We start from the raw sequence: 25,388 nt of genomic DNA, 5'->3' as shown, positions 1-25,388 counted from the left end.
AAATATAATGAGCATCAGAAAAGAGCTCATATGAAATATAATCACTTATTTACTTAATCCATATTTGACTCAAAAGATGAAAACATCCGTCACACCCCTGCGAACAACCGTTTTACCCGCGGCGCATGCGTGGCCAGCGCTTAGGTGACGTAACCCATCCGCAACAGATTTCATCTCTTCACCTGAATTCAGTACCGCTGCGAGTATACACAAAAACCGGAGTTGTCTGCGAAGTCTCTATCTCCGTCCTCGACATGTGCTCTGCGCATCGTCCATCTGCGGTTTTCCCGCTTCTTTTCAGTTTACTTTTCATCGTGATCTTCGATCATTCCTTTGCAGCGTTATCACCTGACATGTGAGTTCTATTTACCCTGGATTTTTTTTATTTCATGTTTACACATACATGTAAACACATGTAACTATAGTTTTCAGATATTCCGCGTAATATTTATTAATTCCCCCCTATATTTTTATTTATCATTTACACCACCATTCTTATTTTAATAATTTTATGCGTTTTCATACTTTTTCCCTTCATCTTTCATTTTCACTTTTGAATTAGTGTAATAATTAGTAATTTTTTAACATATAGCACTGCCAATTTTAATTTCAATAATTCATTTATAAAACTTTCAAATTCTATTCTGCTGTTCACAGTTTTTTAATTATGAATTATATTTTAATTATCATTCTAATTTCAATTGTTTCTTACATACTACATACTTCAAGTTTTCAGTGTATTATTATTTTCAGTATATTAATTAACCATTGGGTAGTTATTGCAATATATAAAATTGCCAATTTAATTTTAGTAATTCTTTTAAAGCTTTCTAACGTAATTCTATTATTCATTGATTTTTTAAAATCATTATGAGACGTTGCCACTCCAATTTTAGCTATCCCATACTGTTCATTTTTAAGTTCAATATTTATTTAGCTATTTTTTATCATTATTTACCATTGTCATGTACTTAATATGTGCATACATATGTCTAATTTATGTGTAATATTTATATTTTGATCGTCATGCAGTACATGCCATTCAAATTTTAATAGTCCTAAGCGTGTTGCTGTTAGAATATTTGCTTAGCTTTTTTTATCGTTACATCAAATTGAAGCTTGTGTAATAATTCCCTGTATTCTAGCGTCCGAATTCAACGAAAGATTTGTTAAAAAAATCTGTTAATAATTATTATATATTCTTGGTATTATGCGTGTTTAGCTTTGAAACTGAATGATATAATGTTTTAAGTTCACAGCGCAAAGCTTTATTTGAATGTAACGTGTGATAAGTGCGAAGTAATATGTGCAGCATGTGTATAAGAAAGACATTTCTTAACACCTTTTTTCATTCATGATCCTTTTTCATCATCGAGATTTTTTTGCGACTCTGTTATTTAACATAGAATAAAGAAATAAAAATATTTTCCTATAAAAAATTAATTTTTTTTGGTAAAAATATGCATATGAAAAGAGATAATTTTGGAATTTGTTTCAAGTATTCAAAAATTAATGAAATCAGATGTCGTTTTAATAAGACGGATGTGTTGTATTTTTGATACGTAACAAATTTAATCTTGCTGCAATATCTGACACTGTTAGACGTAAAGCATGATCATTGTTTTTCGGAGCTGGATGACATTTGTGTTTACTGTTCTAAAGCTTTAACATTGTTTCATATAGGTATGTGATACCGAATGACAGAAGAACATTTAATGGCATTTCACAAACTGTGGAAAATTTAGTTCTAGCTCATCCAGAATTCAGAGAAACATTATTGTGAGAATTCATGATTGAGTCTTTTGATAGCTCAACCAATTACTTTTGGGCTTTGTGTGGCAGATTATTAATAAATAGTATTAATGTAATTCCTTTAAAAATCTCATTAATGTAATTTTTTAAAGTCACGTATCTAAATAAAATTTTCTTGTAACATATGTATCATGCAGACTTTATAATGTGTCGAAATATTATATTTTGTGCAATTTAAAACTTCATAAATGTTTGTGTTCTGGTTAATTACCATTATAAGTTTAGCCGTATCATATGATTTATTTTCCGAATCTTAGTGTGATTTATACTGAAATTTTTTATCTCACATATACCTTTACTAATTTTAGTGCCCTAAGCTTTTAATTTTCATGTTAGTCGTAAGGAAGCTTCACAGCCAACATGTTTACGGTTAAAAGTTAAAAACTCAGAAGGAAATTTATTGATAGATCCCCCCTCAAAAGAATTTAATATTTAAGTATATTCTTCTAAAATTCTTACATTATATTACCTTTAATTGCATTACCTTATATTACCTTTAATTGCATCTGATAACCTTAGTTCCCTAAATGCATTGAATATATCTCCAAGAAGAAATGAATTACTGAAGCTCTGATTTTGCTTAAAAATATGCTATATATATATATATATATATATATATATATTTTTTTTTTTTAGAATTTCAAATTTTCTTGAATTAAAAATTTTTCCAAATTTTTAACTCTACATATTAGAATAAAAACTAGGTTAACTTAAATTTCTGAACATATCTGCAAATGTCAATGCAAATTAGAAGTGATTCTATGCATAAGAAAAAATGTTATATATATCTAAGTGAAATTATATATCTGAAATCTGTTATTTCAGGGACCTGGCAATGTTATTTTCCAAAAATATAATACTGAGAATAAAAGTTAAACTTTTAATTTAGCATAATAATGGGGTTTTCTATAAACAAAATATTTTGAATCTGCAATGAGTTTTACTACAATAATAATAATGTTATTAATAATAGAAATTTCACGGTTTTCGAAAAGGTCTTACTCCCCGTATGGCGCGGCGTTTGTCCGAGTGAGACCAGATCTGGCAGCGAGAATATAGATCTTACAAGATGATAATGCGCCAGTTCATTCAGCACTCTTCGCAATTAATTATTTGGAAAAAACATATAACTGTACTTCTGCATCCTCTTTACAATTGTAAAGAATTGTAGGATTGGTTTTCAGTTAATAGCTAATAAATTTTATACTGTAATACTTCGTATATTCAACAGAAAAAACAACAACGGCCCAAAATAAAAATATAAACTTCTCCTTATATACGAAGCAATAACAACTTATACTGACATAAAACTTTTGAAACTGTAGCACAATTAATCTTTCGATATCAGGGAGAGCTTAGCTCAATAAAACTCCTTTAATCCAACGACTCTTTGACTTTTCTCCTTGGTTAAGTCTAAACGTTTAATGGGTACTTACGTACTAACGAAACCACCTTAGTAGGAGTAGTCATATTTTCGTAATGGGCCAAACTTTACAGCCATGCTCATAACAGTCTTTCAGTCAAGTAAAGTCGCCACTTTCATATGCGTTAATTTTGTTGTATTCCAAATTTCAGAAGTTTTTATACACAAGCCGTGCTATTTTTTGCCTCAAACACAATTTGAATATTAGGAATTAGAAATATTAGAAAAATATATGCTCGTGGAATGGGCCAGCAGTGAAAGAACTTAAGGAATATATTATTTTGTCATAAAATCGCTAAAAGGAATAATGATCATATATATTTGGTAGATAACTGGTGCGCAGTCTCGAGTTTGTGCAATACTCTGATGTTTTTCAAGTGAAACAAATCTGTGTGTACTTGGGGAAACAGCGCAAAATATTACAGAATGTTTTTTTTTCTTAATGTATTTTATAATCCTCATTTAATAATTAAAATCTGCATTTTAATTATTTGTAGTTAATTGTATTTTATTATTTTGTATGTAATTATTTATTGTTTGTATTTAATTGCTAAAGCGTGTTTTACGATATTGCCACTTAGACTTAATAAGTAACTTTTTCCTGTTCATCCATAAAAAAAAAGTGGCCAAACTTAACTAAGGTGGTTGCATAAATATGTAAGTAACAATAAAACTCAGCGATTATATTCCTTCAAATTAGTAATAATTTGGCAGTTAGTAATAAAAAATTGAAAATTCTTCTCTTACTAATTAGTAACATGTGTTGTAATGCTACGCCTTTTTCAAAGCCTAAGTTTATTGTTAGAACAATGTATTTTACGAAATATCTCTTAAACATTTTTTAGAAATTTATTCCCGAACCCCCCCTTTTTTTTTTACTGATTTTAAATGTAATTATCGTTTTCAATTTTCTAGTATATAGTACAGAAAAGTATTTTTTTAGTACAGAGTACAGAGAAGTAAATTTCTAGTAATGAGGTGCAGAGATTGCGAATTTTCAGTTTTACTGTTGAAGTAGTTCCTATAGATGATTTGATATAATGGTCTCATGTTTAGCTTCCTAAGTAAATTTACTCAAATGTGCTTCCAAATCTAGCCCATTGCAGTACTTACTTTTGAAACCTAATCAATTCATAGAAATGCTCTTAAAAATAATAATACAGTTGTACTTGCTTGATTAGGCTTTTATCCCTCATGAACAATATGAAACAGAGTCGAAAAAATGCAAATTCATGTGCAATTCTTCGTAATGCTATATGTTCACTTTGAATAAAAGCATATAATATTAATGAATTAATACGTAATCACTTTTAATAAAATAAAGCATAATCACTTTGAATAAAAGCATATAAATATCATAGATATTTAAAAAAATATCGCAATTGGTTTAAACATTGTACAGATATTAAGAGGAGGAGCAGGAAGGATAAAAAATGAACAATGCCCTCGCCGGGACTGGAACCACGGACCTCTCGAATACGCGCCGAGCGTGCTGACCACTACACCACGAAGGCATGATAAGAAGGCGGGAGAAATACCTTATATACTCCCCTCTTTAAAGGGCGACTGGGGATTAGAGGACCCAATCGCCAAATCCTGGTGGTGGAAAATCATCATCCACCACCCTTTTAGTTCGGGCGCCACTGCAGAGACATTACGTTATTTTTTAAAAGAGGGAGAGATGAAAAATGAGCAATACCTTTCCCGGAACTTAAACCACGAACACCTCGAATACGCGTCGAACGTGCTGACCGCTATACCACGAAGGCATGCTAAGGAGATGGGAGAAATACCTTATAAGTTATTTTGAAGTAGGAGACATGAAAAATGAGCGGTGCCCTCGCTGGGTCTCGAATCTGGACCTCTCGAATACGCAGCGAGCGTGCTACCGTTACATCACGAAAACATGCTGGAAGGAGGAAAAATACCTTACAAAATAATAATAAAACAGTTTCTAATCGTCCTAATTATGTTTCATTTGAACATCCGGAGCAGTTTTAGGATCTTATTGTGGGTGTTTAAGAATTACTTGTCGAAGATTCAAAGCATAAAATCATATACATAAAATAAGCTGTTCAAAATAGCTACGTTAGTTGCAGAAAAAGAAATTTCTCCTGATATTATTGTCATAAATTAAAGCCACATGGAGACAATTCCATTTATTTAAAGAAAATGCTTAATTATTCAAGAACATAGCTGTGCAATTTTTCTAAACAAGAAGCTTACAACAAACATTTCTCTTGAATGAAATGGTAACAGTTTGCATTTTGCCCGAGCACGAAATTCGCAGTGTTGTCAACACCACTTTCTTCGAAATATTAAAAATATATGACTAGGTATGCTTCCAATGAAGCTTATTTTTTTTTTTTTTTTAAACTGGTAAACACTAACTTTTTATCAGCTAACCCAGGGGAGAATTAGTTTTTTCTTTGCCTTTGAAGGATTTGAGATTTGATAGCTAACTACGTACTCCCTGAAGGTTATGATGTTCGTACTTTGGAGAACACGCATCAGTCACGGCTTTATCAATTAAAAATTGCTTGAAGGCAATTAAACACTTACCTATTTATATCTCTCTGTTTAATTGAAACGGAACACGAAAACAGCAAATGGAGAAGGAGTAAAGCACATGCGCGAAAACTAGATCCCTGTCATTCAGTATCTATGAGCCCATTCGCGTTTGCTGGCAATTAAACCATTTTTTTTTATATTTGTTTTTCAATACCTTTGTTTTGCAAAATCATCTTAAGTGAGTGCATATGCATTTAAATCAGAAGGGACAAAACTGAGTCCTTACTGAAAATGTCCCTGTGGAGAGAGGGCTTGTGCATTTGAATACAGACTGCACTGAACAGGTTCATACTGAATAAAAATAACTCTATGAAGTGAATGATTCCGCTTTATCAAAGGTTTATTTCAAAGTCAGAAGAGACAGAATAGAGTCACATTTAATAAAAGTAATATTTTGGCATGAGTTACATGCATTTGAAAACAGAAAAGACTTTAAAATAAAAAATGACGAATGTAGATACGTGTGTGTATGATTGTTCCTTGCATAGTTTGAAAACACGTAGTCCTTCGAGGTCCAGAACATGTGCACTTCGAAGCTGGAATTTTGAATTTATTTATTGTATGTTTTGCACGAATTTAATGAATTCATATTCACAAATTTAGCTCATTTAAAAACAAATCGATAAAATGAAAGGTATTTATTTATGTTTCAAATTTGATACGAAAACTCGATTTAATTGAAATATTTCCAAAAAACATGCTATGAAAGTTTCGTATTTAATAAGAAAGCGTCTTTTAAACTCAATTAACAAACGCCGCGATTTAAAAGAAAAGCATTACCGCTGTCCGAAATAAATCTTTTTTTCTTCCACACGTCAATATGTTGCCATTCGACAAAGCATAAAATTTTTTATTTTCATTTCGAATTTAATCTTTCTGTTATTGATTAACATACTAAGCGACTAAAAAGCAATAAACGCCGTTCTTTATTATCATTAACTGCTAGCAGGAGCTGTGAAGTGAAGCTAGTTGAAGTTATTAAAATCATCATATATTTTGGCTTTTTTATAATAACCATTTTAGGTTGCTGGCTGGGAAGCGGTTGTATTAAGTAAAATATTTAATAAATGTAATAATAATTAAATAATATAGTAATTATTATATTGTAGTATTGTGTGGCCCCAATTTGTCAGCAACCGTGGTAGTGACTGCTATGAACTGTAAATTTACACAAACACGTAAGAAGGGTTTAAAGCCCTTTTTATTCCACTTTAGAAATAACAGCTGCGTTCACTTGACGCTCACAAACTACGCCGACCCGGCGGTTTAACAAAAACAGAAATGTGAAACTAAAAATTAATGACAGGTTGAATAAACAAATAGATCACTACCTACGAGGCTCTGAAATCGTAACTAACCTAACCGCGTTCTAAAATACAGCTGAGATTCAGCGAGCTTACTGGTTAAGCAGTTGAAAGATTCAGCGAACTGCCGAGATAGGCACACAAGCCGAAACGCGCGGTTCTTAACTTTCTACCTAGCAACCTTCACGTTAGCGATTCAAGAAGCACACTTACAAACTCGTTTCTCTCCTATTTAAACTCAACTTACTTCTGCTAAAATTTGAATATACTGCGCGTTCTACTACAATTTACATACTCTGGTATTGGCAATTCTAGGGGAAAGTAAAAGCTTGACAGGAAAGATAGCTTAAACTTAAAATAAATGTTAGTTAAAATAAATATAAACCCTACAGTATAATAAAGATTAATTTAATAAATATAATAATTATTATATTATAATAATTAATTTAATAAATATAATAATTATTATATTATAATAATTAATTTAATAAATATAATAATTATTATATTATAATAATTAATTTAATAAATATAATAATTATTATATTATAATAATTAATTTAATAAATATAATAATAATTGAATAAACTATTAAATAAATATAATCTTTAATAAAAACTTATTAATAATGTAAAGAAAATATTACAAAACCTATTCGAAATCGATAAAAAGAGGTCGTATTTTCAGAATAATATTTTTCTGCGGCGAAGAAACCATCGAATTAAACACGAAAATGTTTTTAATTTTTGGTAACAATTAATTTTTATTATCAGCTAGTTAAACTGAAAAGCGTGAACAGGCACCGATTTCTGCACTGGACGAAGTATCAATAGAGGAAGTAATATGCTATTCAAAATTTAGGCATTTTTAAAACGCTTATCTGAACGGCTACCCAGAATGAAATGACCCAACTGACTCTCATAGCGCGTTTCGGTAAATGTCACAGGTTGCTTATTACCGTATAAAATCGTATGCGTTACGGGAAATACCGCCGACTTTGCATCATCAGCTAAATCGGGAACTTGGTTCAGTTACCACTGAAATTAATGATAGTTTCATTACCCCTTTATGGTATCTTGGTGGGCATCAGTTTGATGTTGAACTCACAGATGCGCTTTGACCCAAGCGCTCATTTGAATATTCGTGAAACAAAAGTACTAAAATTGTCTTTTGTAGAGACTGAGAGCCGCGCCTGTAATGCGTAATTGCTCTTGAAAAGTAATTCGAAAACGCCGAGAAGAATTGTAATGTAGTTATAATTAGCTAACTGACAGTTTAACGAGCTGAACTCGGTGGATAACCAACTGACAGTTAACCAAATGAAAAGTAATTGAATTTTTATTAGCTTTCAGTTTAACTTACAGAAAAAGAAAGTAAGTTAAAATGACCAACAGTGCGGGTTGGGTGGAACAGCCCCTATTTAAATGCAGTAACCACAAAAGCACCCATGCAGCCAGCCCGTTCGTGGGATTCGAACCTCGGGGACCGAACTACACGTGTTTAGCGTCTTTACCGGTCGGCCGCTGGTGGGACTGACCTCATATGGATTAAAAGGGTGACAAGGTACCGAAAATGTCGAGTTTTGCTGAAGAAGGGATGGGTTATTTACGACTCATAATATTTCGTCCAACACAATTTTATTACTGCTTTCATTTTTGTCCAGTCTCGTAAGACATTTATTTTCATTTCCTTTGTCATGTTAGTTTGTTAGTCCAAAAGGGTCATTATTATTAATAATAATAAATAATAATAATTTGAATATTGTAAAAAATATTCAAATCCAAGCTGGCACTCGAAAAGAGGGAGACCTAAAATTCTGACGATTCTCAGATGGCTAGAATGTTTGGAGATAGACTTGTCTGGCTTAAAGGTCATTAACTGGGAGACTAAAGCCAAGAGTAGAACAGCCAGGAAGGAAATTCTAAAAAGGCCAAAGCCCATCATGGGTTATCGAGTCACTGAAGAAAAAGATTTCATCTATGCCATCTTTATCCATAATGTCTACTGATAAACCAAATTAAACTTCAAAAGAGCCCTTTTTGGGCGTTCGTCAGAATTTTTCTTAACTTATATCCTTTTTCCTTCTTTTCTTTTCTTCTTGTTCGGCATATTTACTTGTCCAAACAGCACAATACTTGTTAGTCTCGATAAAAACCAAGAAACTCATAAAGAATTGAAAGTTTAACTTGCTATAGAATACAGCCATGTTTGCTAACGTCTAGTAGCAGAAATGAATGTGAGCTGGTAATCGAAAACGGCTACTTGACTTCCTTCATCCACTTTTTTACTGAGAGGAGGACTGGAAAGATTAGAATGCCTATGAAAAGAACAACACCTATCACTAGATTCGTTGTATAGGTTCCAAAAGATAGTGCCACAAAAGGAAAAAGATAAAAATTAGAATATTACAACAAAAAAATTTCAAATATTGTACCAAATCATTAGAACAGGAAAATATGCGCACAATCATATACATAAGCATGTACTGTGATTACAGTAATACAGTAATTGAAATGTACACCTGCACACACACCCAAAAAAATGAAATAGTTTTATATCTCTCTAGTTCTACTGGACCGATTGACGTAATTTAATTTGCGTTTTTCATGTCTGGAAAGCGCGACTTAGAATATACATTATATTTATATACAGTTTTGTTCCAACATAGGTATTTTGACGCAAAATCGGAGTTTTTCTGAAAGGCCGTACCGGTATTTTTTTCTCTATTTCAATTCTACGACTCAAATTTTGTTCAATATTAAATTTCCTAGAATTTGGCGAGAAACATACCAAGAAATTCTGAAATTTCTTGCACATTTTTCAGTTTGCGCGAAGAATAATTCACTTAGTAAAACTCTTAATTTATGGTAACCTATTTTCGTTTCCCTTTCATTATGCACGAGCAGTCGTTCATTCTGTCAAATCATTTAATCATCAGCCACATTTGGCTATAATCGCTTATGTGCTAAATTTCAAAATGCGGCAATATATAGATTTATGTATCTCCTGGGAAATTTTGAACAGAAAATGTCTGCCAGGTATGCCTTTTTCAGGCATACCTAATGTTTGAGCTGACGTTAAGACCTAGACTTTAAGGTGATATTAAAAATTTTATATACACTGCTGGCCACCATAATGCAACACCCTGAAGGAAGCATGCAAATAACATGAAATTTACAACATGCTTTAGCGGAGGTGATATATGCAAATGATTAGAATTTCAGCGCAAACGCACATCACGCGCGCCTGTGGCGCCACTTCAAAGCGCTATTTAAGGCTTGGTGTTTTCGACGATTTCAAGTTCAGCAATTGTGTTTTTCTTGTAGTTTTTTTTTTAAACGATTAATTATGCCTCATAGTAAACAGCGATCATCGTTTGATCAAGTATCCGAGTTCGACAGAGGAAGGATAGTGGCCTACCGAAAGTGTGGATTATCTTTCAGGGAAATCGGTGATCGTGTTGGACGAAACCAAACAACTGTAATGCGGATATGTGACCGTTGGATGCAGGAGGGTACGACGGACCGACGTGTTCGATCGCATCCACCTCAGTGCATCACTTCATGTGATGCCAGGAACATTGTGCGCATGGCAGTGACGAATCGCTCAGTCATATCACGAACCATAGCACAGCACATTCAATCTGTATCATCTAGTATCTGCGCGTAACATTCGGCGCCGTTTAGTGGTCTGTACGCAAGACGTCCATTGCTTTGTCTACCCATGACGCAGAACCACAGACGTCTCCGCCGCCAAGGGTTCTTCGTCAATCGCCAGATTGAATTGCTTTCCTGCGGGCACGCTCTCTGGATCTTTCGCCGATAGAAAACATGTGGTCCATGGTTGCTGAACGATTGACCTAGATTACATCCAGGGCTGCCACACTAGATCAACTTTGGCAACGTTTGGAAGCTGCTTGGTGTGCTGTACCCCAAGAACACATCCAAAGTCTCTTTGAATCAATTTCGAGGCGTGTGGCAGCGGTGATCTCCAACAATGGCGGCTACTGATTCTGGAAGGAACCTCACTTCACAGAAGTCTATAAATTTAATACTTGGTCAACATATTATCTACTAAATAAATTTTTTTATCACTTGTCTTTCTTTGTGATATCTCTTGTCTTTTTTGGTGTTGCAGTTTGGGTGGCCAGGTGTGTATTATAATTCACAAATTTTTTCTAAAAATTAATAAAAAATGCAAATTTAAAGAATAAATCCGAAAGTATCTGAGAATTTTATTTGTATTGAACCTAAATTTAGAATTGCAAAAGAAGGAGTCAAATAAGTAAAATAAAAAAAAGAGATATTAATAAATACAGGGTGATTATAATTAAAGTTTAAGTTTCAAAACGCTATAAAAAAAGAACCACTGATGAAAATGATGTGAAATTTGAAAGGAATGTTATTGAAAAAGGCGGAAAGCGTATGGCAGAAGAAAAAATTTAGTTTCAAAAGTTAGCAACAGATGGCGCTGTAAGCGGCAGAATCACGACGAGAAACGAGAAATGATTCGTAAAACAATGGCTAAGGTGGAAGTTACACATTAAAACGCATTGACAAATTATAATTGTTGAATAATTTTATTTGCATGACTGTACATATCACATCGAAAGGGACAAATCGGTTTCAAGAGTTTTGCGGCGACATACCGCATAAGAACCATTCATCAAAGAAGTTCGGAACTGTCGCAAAACATGTTCAATATGGTGTCCACCGTTGTATGCAACAAGTTGAAAGTGACAAACAGCATGTTCCACAACGGATCGCAGTGTCTCCGGGGTGATGTTCAGAATGTGTTGCGAAATGCGTGCCTTTAATTCCGCTAAATTTGCAATTGGAGCACGGAACACAACATCCTTCAGATACTCCCACAGCCAGAAATCACACGGAGTAAGATCAGGCGATCGGGACGGCCAGGATGTAGGGAAATGACGGCTGATAATTCGAGCATTTCCGAAATGACGCCTCAGCAGCTGTTTCACGGGATGTGCAATGTGCGGAGGAGCGCCATCTTGCATAAAAATGATTTCATCCACACATCCATGCTGTTGCAGAACTGGAATCACGTGGTTGCACAAAAGAGACGCATACCTCTGACCAGTGACGGTTGCGGGAACAGGACCGGAAGCACTCGTTTGCTCGAAAAAATATGGTTGTAGGATGAATGATGCCGTAAAGCCACACCATACCGTTACCTTTTCAGGATGAAGTGGTACGGGGTGCGTTGCCAGTGGATTTTCTGTTGCCCATATTCGACAATTCTGGGTATTCACGTATCCTGTCAGATGGAAATGGGCTTCATCTGTCCACAAAATTTTCCACGGCCATTCATTATCCACTTCCATGCGAGCCAGGAATTCTAACGCAAACGTCTCCCTAGCTGTCAGGTCAGACGGAAGCAACTCCTGCACATGGCCATTTTTGTACAGATAGCATTGCAGGATGTTTCGTACAATTTTCAGCACTGTACTCATAGGCCTGTCCAATGTTCGGACAATTCCTCGTGCACTGCACGGTTGCACACCACCGGCCGACCCCTCCTGTAATGCTGTGGCCACTTCTTCAACTACCGTCGAATGCACTCGTTTTCTCCCTCTACCAGATTGCACATCAAACGAACTTGTCGTTTCGAATTTTTGCATCATTTTCTTTAGACCTACGACACTCATTGGACCAACGCCTTCTTTTATACCGTTCAGTGTCCTGAATTTTTGCAGAGCTACTCTTGACAATCATCATTCTTGTAATACAGCTTTACCAGCAGAGCGCGGTCCTGCAGTGAAACACCCATGGCGAACGTCTGAGACGCGAAATCAGGAACAGCCTGGTACCTGGTGGCTTTATAACACTGAAATTTAACTAACATTTTAATTTACGTCTTCTTTCGCTTGCAGCGCCATCTGTTGCTAACTTTTGAAACTAAATTTTTTCTTCTGCCATACGCTTTCCGCCTTCTTCAATAACATTCCTTTCAAATTTGACGTCATTTTCATGAGTGGTTCTTTTTTTATAGCGGTTTGAAACTTAAACTTTAATTATAATCACCCTGTATATACCAAATTCAATTAACTCTGAGGAGTTAACATTTTGAGAACTGATTTTCTAAAAACTACTTTTTTTTGGGGGGGCAGACTGTACTTATACAGTTTAAACACCAGATTAAAAAATTAAAACACCAGATACAATTATGGCAGTTAATTTTTTTAACAATTAAAATTAGAGTTTCTGCGCAAAAACGAGCAATTTGACAACGGGCAAAAAGGTAAATTTTTTAATGCACAAAATTGAAAGTACTTTTTGCGCCGCTCGGCCAAAAGACACTGAAGGCGCAGAAACTGGCTGAATTTGCTATTCTGCTAAGTATCAAATGTAAACATGTATGGCTGCGCGTTAGGCTTAGTCGCACTTAAACGACTTTTAAATTGTTGATAATTCTACAACTATTGCATACAGATTAACTAAAGGCATAAAACTTTAACAGGAAGATGAGAATAGCATAATTCAATCATTTTTAAAGCAAAAAATGCGGAACAATTGAGTTCACCGAGCCGAATAACAGAGTAGGTATATATATATATATATATATATATATAATTTATTTCCTAAACCGTATTGATTAATTGATTATATTATCTCCTATATGCTTTTGAGGTCAATTTGAACCAAAACGGGAGGTGCACGACTACATATTATAGCAGTCCTGTATACAAAATTTCACTTTCTGAGGTTACTCGTTTTTGAGTTATGGAGATGAATACATACATACGTACACACGTCACGGAAAAAAATCTCTTCTGAATCCATTTTAGATCCATTTTATAATTCATTTTGGGAAAAGGAGTCCTTTATTCTGGCCTTACGTACAGATGTCACGGAAAAACATCATTAAATTGCATTCGATAGCCGTCAAAAATGGATATTTTCGTTGAAATATGATACCTCAAATTTTTCGTGATTACAATACTTACTGATTACAATACTTCGTACAAGGAAGTAAAAATTAATCGTGGAGTTATACGGAACGTGGTGTAATCGGAATCGAGTTTACGGGTCTACTGTAATTCAAAGTTCGTGTTTAAGATCAATATTTAAAGAGATAAGTTCATAACAACAATTTTCTGGAATTCAGTGGAAGGCTGTAATATTAGGTACATTTCATCAATACATTTTGTACTTGATTATTTATACGTATTTTAGAATGTCAAGCAATAAACCAAATTAATGGTTTAAAATAAAATCGGTTGTAAAATCAAATCTAATCACGTTCGCAACTTCTTACTTGTGAACTCCGCCCGTAAAAGAAAAGTAAATATCACCGACAGACGAGGAAGTAAAATTTCCGATGATACCTCTAATCTCCTAGATATCCCTGTTGTTATTTACAAAATAAAAGTAGTAATAATAATATTATGTTCTCATATCACGAACTTCTTCCGAGAACATGATAGCATATTTTAAGTGGTACTCTTTGATGTTATTTCAAAGCGGCTGTCTTTTAATGCTGTCTGACAGGTTAATCGAAAAGACAGAATTACGAAATATCAAACATTTTTGTACGTAACGTAATACATTTTCAGTAATTAATAAACGAATCGATCCTTTTTTTTTTAGTTCTAAGTGGGAGAAAAAAGAACTCTTTGAATTTAAAAATTCACTGCGAATGGGGAGGAGGGAAAAACAGAGAGGAGGAAAATCTGAAAGATCAAGATTTTAACGTCATCCTAGCGAGTTCCTTAAGCTTCTTTTTTATGCTCTTTCTGAGTTCGCAGTTTACCAATCTGCTGCTGGACTCGCTCTTGCTAGCACAACTTTGACTTTTCAACTTTATTCGTTAAACATGACTTTCGTCGCATTTACGACATGTAAAATTTAAGTCCAGAAGCAGAAAATATTTAAAAATAGCATTTCTTTATAATTCTCAATAAAGTGTTCCGATACGTTTTTTTAATATTCGTTATATTATTATTTTTATAAAAATAATATATTGTTATAACATTATATTATTATAACAATATTATTATAACGATATTCACGATCTCGATTTCTACTGCACTATTTTAGTGAGATTATTGGTGATTATTAGATAAGTGAGATTTAAATATTCACAAATATTTCATGACCTCTGTCTCTAATGTGGATAATATGACTTTCGAATGTGTAATTTTCATTCAGAATTACTCCTAAGCATTTAACATGAGAAAGGTGAGGTATGGTGTTTCCATTTAGGAGATATATCATCTATTGGGTCCCTTATTTTTATGCTTAACGTAACACTACCGAACTCCTTTCTGTGGTACAGTATAACTCCAATTATCCGAATCAATCGAAACCGGACCCCATTCGGATAATCAAAAATTCGGATAATTGGATTTTTCCCTTGGAAAGGGTTCAAGTACTCTCTACTTAATTATTGTATGTACTGTACGTTGAAAATGGAAGAAAAAACTATTTTTAACGAAAATGAGAAGGCAACACTTTTACGTACATATTATATAACGTACTAAGTGCTGAAAGTCTTTGTTTGCTGAACATCTCGGTCAAGCTGTTTGACTGTCTTCATCCGTTTTCGGGCAGCCGAGTCGCGCATCCGCTTGATAATGAGAAATTGAATGTAGTCACACTCAAGCTAACTCTCCATCCACTTCAACGCAGTTTCAAGGCCGGCAAACGCTTCACTAGCCGATGGTCCCGTGTCTGCTTCAACTTCGACATTAAGGTCATCTTCTTCCTCATCCTTTATCGTCTCATAATTTCGATAAGTTCATCATTTAAAATTTGAAACCCAGGGTCTAACAAACCACACATGATCCATTCTGCTGTATCCTTAGCACTAACTTCTGAACATTCAAGAATTTCCAAAGGAATGTTTCTTAATTCGTCAAGTGAAACGTCATCCTCATCTTCTCCTGCCTCTTCCTTTTACTGTTCTTGAGCTTCTTTTTCCTTTTTCTCCTTTTCCTTCTCTTCTTCAGTTGATTCTGAAACATTCTGAAATTCTGAAAGTGATTCGGATAGTCGGAATTCGGATAACTGGAGTTGTACTGTATTAATATTTTCCGTCTTTTCAATTGAGCCACAAGGAGAATGGTATTCTTAGTTGTGTGCTGTAATGAATATGGCATTTTTTGAATTTGAAAAGCCATCCAAAGTAAAAACTAAATTTAAAATTTGTTCAAAATGTTTCTTTCTTGTAAGCAGCTATGGAGAATTTTGATGATAATCGGAGAACATTTATAACCAATAAATTTAAATAGCAAGCTAATTTGCGACATGTTGCCAAACGCCTTTTCAGGGTTTTAAAAAAACAGTTGCCATCTTTCCTTTTTTGTGTCTTTGAGGAAAAAGGAACGATGGTAACTGTTCTATAAATCTAGTAACTTGAACAACCTCAACTGAACGGAAATGACCTTGGTTCAAATTTATGCTGGTATTCCATTCTTCTGAAGGTAATACTCTTGCTGTAGCATAAAGACCCTTATGTATCTGTAACCTGAGGTATCTTTACCTTTTAATGGCATAGACCAGGGTTCCTTAAACTATGGGTCACGGGACCTGCAGCAGGGGGTCGCCAAAAATTTTAGCAGTTTTAATATTTATTTAACTTATTATAATAATTTTAAAATTACCAAATATTTTTACACAGTATATCTGAAAATAGATAAAGATAAGACAATACAAAGAAAAAAACGAAAACGGTTCGAGGCATTCTTTTTATGATATAAACGTTCATTTTCCTTGCTTTGCAAATGATGCTGTTATTTCGTCTGTTACTTATTTAAAATTTTCACATTGTTCTGTATCTTAAAATTAGAAATTAAAGTTAATGACCTAAAACTGCAATAGTATATTACAGTACAAGTGAAAAAATTGACAGTTTCACTCACGCGTGTGTCGGATTTGCGTAATGTTTACGGGGTCCCACAAAAGTTTTGTAAATATTATAGGGTCCTGGGGGTCGCGAAAGAAGTGATAAAAAGGGGTTGCTACTGAAAAAAAATTAAAAAACCATGGCATAAACAATTCTACTTGCGCTTATTCTGGCCGGAAATGGGAAATAAGAGAGGATAGCAAAGTTTTAAAATAAAATAAACCTTAGTAAAACTTAAAATCCTTACAATTTGTGATTTCCAATTTGGAAGATTCATATGGATTTAAGCTTAGTTTAAGTTTTCTTTTAATACGGCAAAACACACAAGGGGAATGATACCTTCCCGGAGGAATTATTAAGGAAACGAGTATTTAAGACAAACGAGTCGTATTCACATTACGCATGGGAAAAATCACGAGAATCAGTCATGCAGCCAGGCCGCTCGCCTGGGATCGGAGTTCTATAGGAATGTGTTCTGCTAAAAACTGATGTTGAGGAAACAGTTTGTCCTTGTTACAAATAACAAAAGTAATTCATATAACTTTATTTTCTTAAGAATTATCCAATTTTACATGCAAAATAAATTGTTTCTGCGACACGTCGGAATGTAAATTAGCTTCAGCCACAGAATAAATCTGGCAAATTCCCAGCCATTATGCTCCGGAACTAAATTTACATTTTTAAAGTTATGCTCCGGAACTAAATTAATAATCAAAAGAAGAACTTTTGAAATATAATTAAATCAATTTAATTGAATACAATTTTGGGGATTTTTGATATTTTCAATATCTTTTCCAAGAATTCTTTTGTAAAATATACCTAAGATCAAAGATTCAGGAAATTAATTAAAATTTTTTGTTCATCGTAACTATCTGAAAGATTTACGCAATATAATTCTATAACTGAGACTATAATTGAATAAACAAAAAGCGCATTTTACGAATTCCAGCCTTTTGTATGCCTGAAACAAATCCCGGGTTACTGAGAACCTGCCAATATTCTGCTGCAATAAATCTTATGCAAGCTAGTTCCGCCATCCAGTTTTCCTGATAAGATCTAAAACATTAAGAACTTTTTATGAGTTAGATGAATATAAATTACATTTGCACTTTACAGTATATAATTTCTAACCTTGGTGTTTTCTTGATTCCTTAACCCGTCCTATTGACGAAGGTGATCATTCCTGTATTAAAAGTATTTAATAAGATTACCAAGCAACTGAGAAAACTCATTCAGTGCTGGAGTTTTCATGCTCGCGTTGAAGACCATATTTACGTGTCTTAAATTAGCCCGCATTTTCTCCTTTCGCACGTTTTGCTTTCTTTTCTTTTTCTCTCTTCTTTTGGAGAACGCTATGAAAGCCGAAACACTTGAAGCGTCATTTTCGCAGCACTGCCTTTTTTTCTTGGTTCATATCCGCCAAAATTTGTCGAAACACTTTGTTATAGGAAGTGACACCACAGTTGATGTCAAACTGAATCATGGTGGACCAAAATCGCTCTTTTATTAGTTCCGCCGTAGTTGATAATACTTTGAGGGGGTCAGATAGGTCGACATCGAATTTTCACCCTCTTCCTTTCTTTATATTTTTTTTTTTTCTGTTTCCCTTTTATAATTTTTGTAGGCGGAGTAGGGGCAGAGTCCCTTTCCCATCTGTGTGTTCTTTAAGTGAGAGGAAAAGATATGTGCTCTTGAGAATATTGCGTCACGTGTTGTGTAAGGATCTTAAGTTTTACTAACGTTTATTTTATTTTAAATCTTTACTATCACTTCTTATTTTCTACTTCCGGCCAGAATTAAAAGCTTTAAATTATTTATGCAAATTTGTCTTGCGAATGCCAAGTACTTAAGTTGTGGCTTTTTGCCAAGCAAGAGAGAGAGGAAGGAGTTAGTAGAAGCAGGCCGCTTGCCTTAGCAGTTTTACTCGGTTGCTGGTTGCCTTCAAGGCCAGAGGTTTAATCCTCTTGATAATTTTAAACGTATCGTAGTGTTAACAGTTCTCTGTACTACATACGGCCTTTCTGTTAATATACGGCCAATCTTCAAGTAGACCCTTGTTTATTAATCCAAAGTTAGTTTAGTTAGAATTTAGTTAATATTTTTATATTCTTACGTTCAGACCACAAGTGGTTGGTCTCTGTATTCCGAAGTTCGGAAATTATTGTAAAGAGAGAAAAATAAAGGGTTTCATATACCCTTCCTGTGTATCTTGTCTACTTCCCACATTTATTGAACATAGCTTTAGTAAGCTCCCTGTTCCGAGTCAGGTCATTGAATGTTCCCCAAGCAAGTAAGGAGAAACACTGAACCTGATAGTTGTATTATTTAACTGCCATACAGCACTCTAATGGTGCATCCTGTTTAATGCTGAATCTAAGCTAGCTTGTGCTTCATTTTCTAAATGATGGTATAGAGACCAGATGGAAATCAGAAGCCAGAAATACCTGAAGACAAACTCCGTCCTCCTGTGGAGTCAAACGCTGCATTTTCTGTATAGCAGACATGTGCTGTAATATAAGAGCGTATTGGAGAACTGTCTTAATCCCTTAGATTCTCTTCTCATTAAAAGTGATTAGATTAACTCTTTCAAGTGCGGTGCTTACCTACAGTAACCACCTTTTCTACTGAACGTCTTACTCATTCGTGTGAATGGTTTTCAAGACTGTCCGTTTCTGAAGTTCCTTTGTAGCTCACTAGATGGCAATCAAGAAACGTAAGCTAATCAAGAAACATAAGCCAATAGTTGATGCAGGAATTCGTCTTCAAGAAAATAAGCATCAGCCATCGAAGACAACATCACGACGATGTGCACTCTGCAGCACCAAGAAAAAGCCATTAAGAACAATGTGGGAATGCAGCACATGCAAAGTTGCACTCTGCTTGAAAAATAAAAACTGTTTCCATGAGTACCATAGAGACTGATTTGTAGGGATTTGTTCTGTGGGCGGTGGTCGCTGACACTAACCACCAGAAGTGGTCATTTTTTCCACGCGTCTTGGACAAAATATGTGTAACTGTCGCAAATAATTTCATTGTAACACCTGATATAGTAAATAAAACAAGTGTTTTACTGAAACCATTAATTGCCTTTTTCCGCACCTCAAAGAGTTAAAGACGGATGATCTTCAAATGTCCGATAAATATAAGATCATATTGGTGAACTGTCTTAATATCTTACATACTTTCTCTGTTAAAGGTGATTCGGTTGAGGCCAGATGACCTCTAATTGTCCAAAAATATATTGGAGAGCTGTCTTAATCCCTTATCTGTTTTCGATTTTAAAGCCATTCAAGTTTAGGCTGGAGGATCTGAAGATGCTCAGTCCACGTAAGTCAATGATGAATCATTGTCTACAATTTTTAATTTTGTCACAAAATAAGAAAACATGAGTAATTAATTTAATGATAGGAAATCTAGGAAAATTCTCTTTGTCTAGGAATCGAATATAGAATCTCCGAATACCTAGCTTAAGACCCTTACAATGGAAGAGCATACAGAAGAAATGTTTTAATTTCTTACAGTCTTGGTGATTGGATAACTTTGGAAGTTATTGTTAAAAAATAATTATGTCTGTCTGACCGAATCTATGATCGCACAGATTCTTTAAAATTTTTGGCTGATTATTTCTTGCTGAATTCGATTTCTGACCATAAAGAAATATTGACTAATGGAGAACGTAGACTTCTTAACCAAGAAGTATTTAGTTTTTTAAGAACTGTTGATTGCTGGTCTTAAAAAAATAAATGACTTATCATTCCACGAAACCTCTTTAAAACTCAAAATTTCATAAAAAATATAGTTCTGATATGAAGATTGAGATTAAAGGTAAGGAGTTATAGTGTATTATTAATTCGAAATCTCCGAATCCAGGCTTTAACTTGTACTTCAACTGCCACTCTTTCGTCTTCTGGCTTTATAAGATTATAGCGAGGCTCATTTGTTTCCCCTCGGGAATCCACCTCTTCGTGATTGCAAATGACCAATAAATAGTGAATATTTTAAAAATATATTTTGCATTGAATAACTTTAATTGTTTTGTTGGAAAACTAGAAGACTAGTCATTTAAAGTATTGACTTCCTGACTTTGGTAAATAAATAGTTCAGGCATTTTTCGAGGCAGTTTTTTAGCATTTGGGGACAATTTATTCTAGAAAGACTTTGATGACCACTTTTCTAGAAAGACTTTGATGATCACTTTTCTAGAAAGACTTTGATGACCACTTATTCTAGAAAGAATTTTTTTGTGTGTGTTCCTCATCCATTAAAGTTCCATTGTACTAGTATGTGCTACATATATCCTGTTTTGGAAATACGCATAAAAAAGTTGAATTTTGCGGCGTTGACAGTAGCAACGCCTGTTGAGATGTGCTGGAATTTTTGAAGTTCAGGACTAGCAGAAAATATGTTCGCATTCGCTTTGACCAGTGGACTGTGTAAGGCTTAGATAAGAGTGTTAAGTATTTCAGTATATATGGATTGGACGATAAGGAACCATACTTCGGCTCCCTCATATTACCACATTAGATTTTATTTATGACATCCCACAAGACCTACAATTCAATTAGCACTCTTCGCTCACGATGCAACTATCCTGAAACAGACCAAAACGCTTGAAAATATTTACAGACAACTTCGGCATTATCTTGACTTCATAGAAGAATTAATTACGCAATGGAGAATTTCAGTTAATGTTAACAAATTAAATGCAATCCTATTTCGAAAGGTCAGTCACGTTATTTGAAGAAGAAACACACCGGAAGGAAGTAAGACCTTGGCATCATACTTGACAAAAACTTACTTTATTCATTTTGCCAAAAGAAAAAATTAATTTAACATTTCCCTAGCTAACTTCCGACCACGTCTCAGAAATCATAGCTGTCTTTCTTTTCACAATAAAATGATAAAAACATTAATTCGTTCAGATTTGCTCTACGCCTCCACCGTATGAAAACATGTCGCAAAAATAAACCTGTATGAAATTCAAATTCTGCGAAATAAAGCCCTTAGGGAAATAGGCAATGCTTCTTGATTTATAAGTAATAGTACATAAAATACGGATTTAAAAATCCAAGCCATCAAAAAATATAATTCTAAAACTGTTAACGTTTTGTAGAGTCATTAGGTATTTCGGATAAGGGAGAGAGGAAAAATAGCAATTCCCTCGCCGGGACTCGAACCACGGATTTCTCAAATACGCGCCGAGCGTGCTGGCATTACACCACGAAGGCAAGATAAGAAGGCAGGAGAAATACCTTAGAGTTTTACTACAATGTTAAATATAATAAAAGAACTGTCAATTCAGTTCAAAATGTCGAACTACGACCGCAAGAAAAGCCCATGTTTCCAGCGAATACTTCTTTTGGCAAAAATTAACACCATTTTAAAGAGGCATTTTGCCATGTTTCATACAAAAAATTTAAATGCTTTGAAGGACATCTCCCTGCTTATTACTACACCTGACTCTCGCTACTTGCAAAAGAGTTTTTTTTTTTTTCCTTCTTCAATGGCGAGCACTAGCCGTTAGCCACTAATATTGCCGGACGCGGTGGTCGCTTTATTATGGAGGCACCTAATAGGTGGGCCACCTTTGCCTCTTCTGAAGGGGCAGACAATTTACATCCATGCCTCCTCCAGGATTCGAACCCGGGCCCTTCGGTTATGGCAATCAGAGTCACTAATCAGAGTCACTAAGTTTTCATTTGGGCGGCACTTTCAACACAGAGTAGAAAGATATATATATATATCCCAGAATTTCAAATTAGTATATGATCTTGTTACATTCTTTGAATTAAAAAATTATAATTGAAAGACCGGAGGGCAGGCCAGCTGTTACTAATTACTGTCATCATTGCAGGCAGTAATTTTAGACTCTGTTACTTGAATATTGACCAAATTCTGAATGCCATTTCGATATGCGTGATCATGTTAGTGAAGTGCATGCAGAAAAACTTTAGTGCTTTTTCGTATCATTACTAGTTAATGATTGCTGTAAAAATGTTTCAAACCGTATTGCGTAAAGTTTATTGCTATATAAATTAATACAATCTCATTATCATATTTTCAGTCCTTCATCACGAGGTAAGAAATTTTCTTTAAACTTTTCATTGCTTGCCATATGAATTTTATAACTTGCATATATACGTAGTTGACGGGAAATTTTATTTGAGATTTAATTATTGTATTAATTTCCAAGAAATTTTGAACACAGCACCTTCTCGTCTGCGCACTAACTTGCGATCGACTCGTTATCTCTCCTTTTTGGACATTTAATTATTCATACATTTATTTGGGACAATATACTATTTACAGTAATTTTTCTGAGATATTTCCTAGGGTGAAAAAAACTATTTGCTTCTGGGTTTTGGTTCCAGGTTTTTTGCTCCAGTTCTGAAAAAGCTGAAGACTACATATTTTCCCTTAATCAACTAATGACTTTAACTGACTAATTATTAAGAATCAATTAACCGACAATTGAAAACAACTGACAACTTTTCAATTAATCAACGACTGACGTCATCATACAAAAGCACAACAATTCCTACAGTCTCTACAGTGGCTGACACTTGTTTTCGGACAGTGGTATTTTTCAGTTTTATTTGAAAATATCAGTTACAAAATGTTAGCCGCCCAGTTACAAAATGTTAGCCTGCATAGTAGTTAGCGTCGCTGACGGCCGTGCCAAAAGGCCTGAGTTAAAATATGAAGAATGGATGCTTGTAAATGTATAGCATCCGTGCGGTATGGGGGCAATCTAAACATGTGGCGAACCGAATGTCCTGTCGAGAGGTTGGTGGTAGGGAAGGAATGGTGGGAGACCATCGGACGCGTTTCCCGGAGTGTTCTCCATCAAAATTGGGGGCGGAACTGAGCTAAGTAGCACTGTCATCTGTAAGGTGCTCAAAGTTGTTGCCAACGACAATCATAATCTTGTGCTCCTTGCCAAGAGAAATTTCGTGGGTTTGGCTGACTATATGTCAGACAAGTGAGCATTAGTCAAGAACAGAAAAATGTTAGCAAAATCCCTTTATTTTTCCCTGCGCATATACTATTGATAATCGTTTTTAGAACCTGCTTGTTTTGAAAAGTTATTCAAAAAATTTTTGATAAAAAAGATTTATTCAAAACACTCTGAAAATAAACTCATATAACCCATTCGGACACTTTGAAGAAACAGTTTATAACTGAACATGGAAATAACTATTCAGTTTTTCATTGGATATCCTTTAGATAAAATTACACTTTTTATGGCTTTGGCATGGATTCAACTAATCTTTTCATCTAAGAATGTTCTATTTTGTTCCATTCCTCTGTGAGAACTTCTTTGAAAAGAAGTTTCAAAGAAATATCGTGTTTCCGCATTCTTTTTTCCAGATTACTGTATATACGTTGGACAGGATTTAAGTCGGGAGAATATGGAAGAGTTTTGATAACTTCAGAACAGTTGTATAATAACCATAAGCGAACGCTTGAGGCTGTTATATTTCGGATCGTTATCCTGATAGAACTTGAATGTGTTTTGCATTCCAAGTTTTTTTATAGCTGATTTCAAGCTTTCGTTAAGAATATCTATATATTTATACTGATTCCCTATTATTTTCTATAAAAACTAGATTATCCATCCCAAACGCAGCAAAACATTTCCAAACCATTTTGCCACATTCCTCATACTTAACAGTAGACAGTAAGTTTTCCGAATTCAGTTCTTCTTTTGGTTTTCGCCATACAGTAATTCACTCATATATTAAATTTTGTCTCGTCTGGAAATATAACTCTATTCCAATACAATAAATCTTTGTTTACCATGCATTTTGTCAATACCAAGAGTATTTTCCTTGTTTTCTTGTATACGAAGAATTCACATCTTACTGATCGCTCATTATATCCGTATGACCCAATGGCTCTTCTAACAGCTTCACGGTTAAATTTTATTGTAAATCATTCTTCTAAATCCGTTGCCCTATTTACAACACTAGGTTTTAAATCTTTTTGATTTTTTGTAAAATAAATCTCCGCTTCTTGGATGTTAGCTTGGAATGTGGTGCAGACTCCAGCACATTTTCAACAGTTCCACAAGATTTCCATCATTTTAATGCATCAAAGATAGTCGAACGCTTTATATCAAGGAATTTTTGGACATTTCGAAAACTTCTTTAAGATGATGAATAATTAAATTTCTGAAAGAACTTGTCTTTAATTTGTAGCGTCTTGCTATTTTTACTTCAGATTTTGAAATGTAATTATATTTTGCTAAACAAGTAATAAAGTCCAAATGCAGACTATAATTCTTGTAATATAGTTTCATTTAAAATTTAAAAAAATATAATAAGGAACGTTGTCTGCTAGAAGATCTCAACAACACTTTCTAGTTTCTGAATTAGTATTATGTGAGTATTGGTTAAATAAATTATTTT

At 34.2% G+C, this 25,388-nt stretch overlaps 1 protein-coding gene across 6 annotated transcripts in view; it reads left to right on the top strand.

Annotated features, from left to right (window-relative positions):
• The first annotated feature begins 200 nt into the window (after positions 1-200).
• LOC118192818 (uncharacterized) overlaps positions 201-25,388 on the top strand; it is a 560,683-nt gene continuing 535,495 nt past the window's right edge. For all 6 annotated transcript variants that reach the window (XR_015040285.1, XR_015040286.1, XM_085813364.1 and 3 more), the window contains exon 1: positions 201-355. Coding sequence is in view for 4 of the 6 variants with exons in the window: in XM_085813364.1 (XP_085669490.1) it covers positions 255-355 (101 nt within the window). In the remaining 2 variants the exon portion in view is untranslated. The remainder of the gene's footprint in view (positions 356-25,388) is intronic.

Source organism: Stegodyphus dumicola, chromosome 3, assembly GCF_044657685.1.
Source record: "Stegodyphus dumicola isolate Sdum_Otavi_A_Nest chromosome 3, ASM4465768v1".
Taxonomy (NCBI): Eukaryota; Metazoa; Arthropoda; class Arachnida; order Araneae; family Eresidae; genus Stegodyphus; species Stegodyphus dumicola.
Note: the sequence above shows the minus strand (reverse complement) of the source record. Positions and strands in the feature narration are given on the sequence as shown.